Source organism: Tuber melanosporum (assembly GCF_000151645.1).
Source record: "Tuber melanosporum whole genome shotgun sequence assembly, scaffold_93, strain Mel28".
In the NCBI taxonomy this organism is placed as follows: domain Eukaryota; kingdom Fungi; phylum Ascomycota; class Pezizomycetes; order Pezizales; family Tuberaceae; genus Tuber; species Tuber melanosporum.
Genome location: NW_003299143.1, coordinates 34,213 through 36,637, shown reverse-complemented (window position 1 = coordinate 36,637; position 2,425 = coordinate 34,213). Strand labels below are relative to the sequence as shown.

The 2,425-nt window shown below is 45.6% G+C and overlaps 2 protein-coding genes; one reads left to right on the top strand and one right to left on the bottom strand.

The window, feature by feature from the left end:
• GSTUM_00011943001 (uncharacterized protein) overlaps window positions 1–929 on the top strand; it is a 2,567-nt gene extending 1,638 nt beyond the window's left edge. The window contains exons 4-5 of the mRNA XM_002842237.2: window positions 71–586; window positions 641–929. Coding sequence (XP_002842283.1) covers window positions 71–586; window positions 641–700 — 576 coding nt within the window. The 3' untranslated portion in view covers window positions 701–929.
• An 847-nt stretch (window positions 930–1,776) lies between these two features.
• Window positions 1,777–2,425, bottom strand: part of GSTUM_00011942001 (uncharacterized protein) — a gene marked incomplete at its 5' end in the record, with an annotated part of 4,370 nt that continues 3,721 nt past the window's right edge. The window contains one exon of the mRNA XM_002842236.2: window positions 1,777–2,425. This exon is cut by the window's right edge and continues 428 nt beyond it. Within this exon, the coding sequence (XP_002842282.1) occupies window positions 2,410–2,425 (16 nt within the window). The 3' untranslated portion in view covers window positions 1,777–2,409.

Below are 2,425 nucleotides of genomic sequence, written 5' to 3'. Positions count from 1 at the left end.
CATGGCTGGGCAACACACTTCAATGGCAACCATTACATGGATGTTGCTCCATGTTGCTGCTCAACCGAAGATTGTCGCCCGGATTCTGGCAGAGCAGAAGCGTGTGTTTGGTGACGAACTCGCTCCTCTGACATATGAGAAGCTGGTCCTCGAGTGCACCTTCCTCGCCCAAATCCTCCGCGAGACTCTCAGAATGCACCCTCCTCTTCACTCTATTCTCCGAAAGGTTAAATCTCCTATGCCTGTCGACGGCACCAACTGGGTTATCCCTAAGGGCCATTACCTGCTCGCTGCCCCTGGAGTTTCTGCCATGGACCAGAAATACTTCAAGGAGCCCGACCGCTTCGACCCCAACCGCTGGGACGATCAGAAGCCTGAAGAGGAGGCTGAGAAGTTTGATTTCGGATTTGGTCTTATTTCTAAGGGCACCGCGTCCCCCTACCTTCCGTTCGGCGCTGGCCGTCATAGGTGCATTGGCGAACAGTTTGCGAATGTTCAACTGATGACTATCATGGCAACTTTTGTTCGTAACTTTGAGATGCAGAGACCTGGTGGCGGCGACGACGTTCCTGCTCCCGACTACTCTGTTTGTTCCCTGCTGCCCCTTCTCTTTGCGCGGTTGCTAACAGCGGGATCGCAGTCTATGATCGCTCTCCCGACCCCCCCGTGTATCATCGAGTGGGTTAGGCGTGATCCTTAGTTTGATTGTTAATTTAATGGTAGAATGGTAGAGTAGATTGCAGATGGGGGGAAGGAAACAAAAAAGGACCGGAAGGTGTAATTGGTGTTTGCTTTTTCCTTTATTACCTCTTAATACGCTCCAAACAAGACCTTAGTCCCTTTTGCTTTACATATTTCTTTTTACGTGTATAAATCTAGATATCGATATTAATTGACTAGTTTCGTGATGGCAATGATAATTTTTACGGAGGATGGAGATTGTGTTGATTTCTGTCGATTTTTTCCTTTTTTCCTTTTTTTTTAGCTATGGTATTTCGAGGGATACCAGAGGCTATGGTTGCCATAATTTGCTTGGCCTGCTAGAGCGGGGAAGAGCCGGGTGTTGAAGCTTGGAATATACAAGTAATTTAATCAACATATGGCGCGGTACGGTGTGCTGATTAGGAGGGGGTCTTTTCTGCACTGTAACTTTTGGTTTGGGACATGGCACCAGAGCAGAAAAACGGTCGAGTGCTTTCCTGTGAACCGGGGTCCAAACTAACTTATGTACCGTATCATATCGTACATAATTCACCCCGCTATCACTACCTCGATTGGGTTGGGGGGGGGGCAACTGAGCAGACTTGACCGAGTAAATGCCTGTTCACCATGTATGATACCAATAAAAAAAAGGTGCCCGGTTGACCCGGGGGTTTTAATGCGGTATTTATATATATATATATATCAGGCTGATCTTATGAGTACGGTAGTGGGATATATAATCCTCACTATTTACGATGCGTGCCTAAAGGATGTGGTAACATGTATATTCCACAATTCGTGCACATTATTATGATATTTTGATAACTTTTTTTTTTGCTGTTGTGTTTTCACCGTGCTGATTCAATTAAAATTTAATAAGGAATAACTTGGTTGAAATCCTTGAGATGGCTGTTGTATGACCTAAAGGAGAATCTCCCTTTCCTTTCATCTCCTCTTAAATTCTATAGGAAAATACCATTGTAAGGGAAATAATTCTATAGTATGATATCTGCGACATGCCGAACACTAGGCCAAACTGAAGTAAAAATATAATACCACAAGAAATATACGTTGTAAAAGTGGAAATACTATAATATTTTTGGCATACTGAACAGGCCCTGACTGATATTTACAACGCTAACAAGCTCTGATATCAAACGCCCTTCAACGATGACAACTCAAAACCTCGACAAAAAGCAAACCAAGTTAACCGAGTACCATAGTTACTCGCACGGTTCGGGAGGGAAGAGAAAGAAAAATCGCAAACAGGTATAAACAAAAATGCGCATGAATGCGAGACCCTACTATACCCCGTCCCGCTTTCCACTCCTTCATTAGTAGTCGTGTGTATAATATAGTGGGTACTGTACTAATGTCCAAATTCAACCTTGGGGACAACCACCGGCCCATATTTGGCAGTGTTAGAGTATAGTCCCTCGCCCTGGACGATGAAATCCACCGCGAGGCTTAGGCTTCCGCCTTGCACGCTTGCAGCGCCGATGGGGCTGCCGGCGGTGGATTGCGGGTCAAAAGCGCAGAAAATGGCGTAGTTCCTCCTGCCCATTAACTTTTTCAGTTCCCGGAATTGGCCGTTGACGTCAGTTTGGAAGATCTCTAGCATGTCCTCTTTGGTGTCTGAGGATGCACCGGCGCTTCGCATGCCGGTTAGGGGAACGGAGACGGGTTTATTGTTGTGCAGTATTTTTATCACCATGTTTGGAAG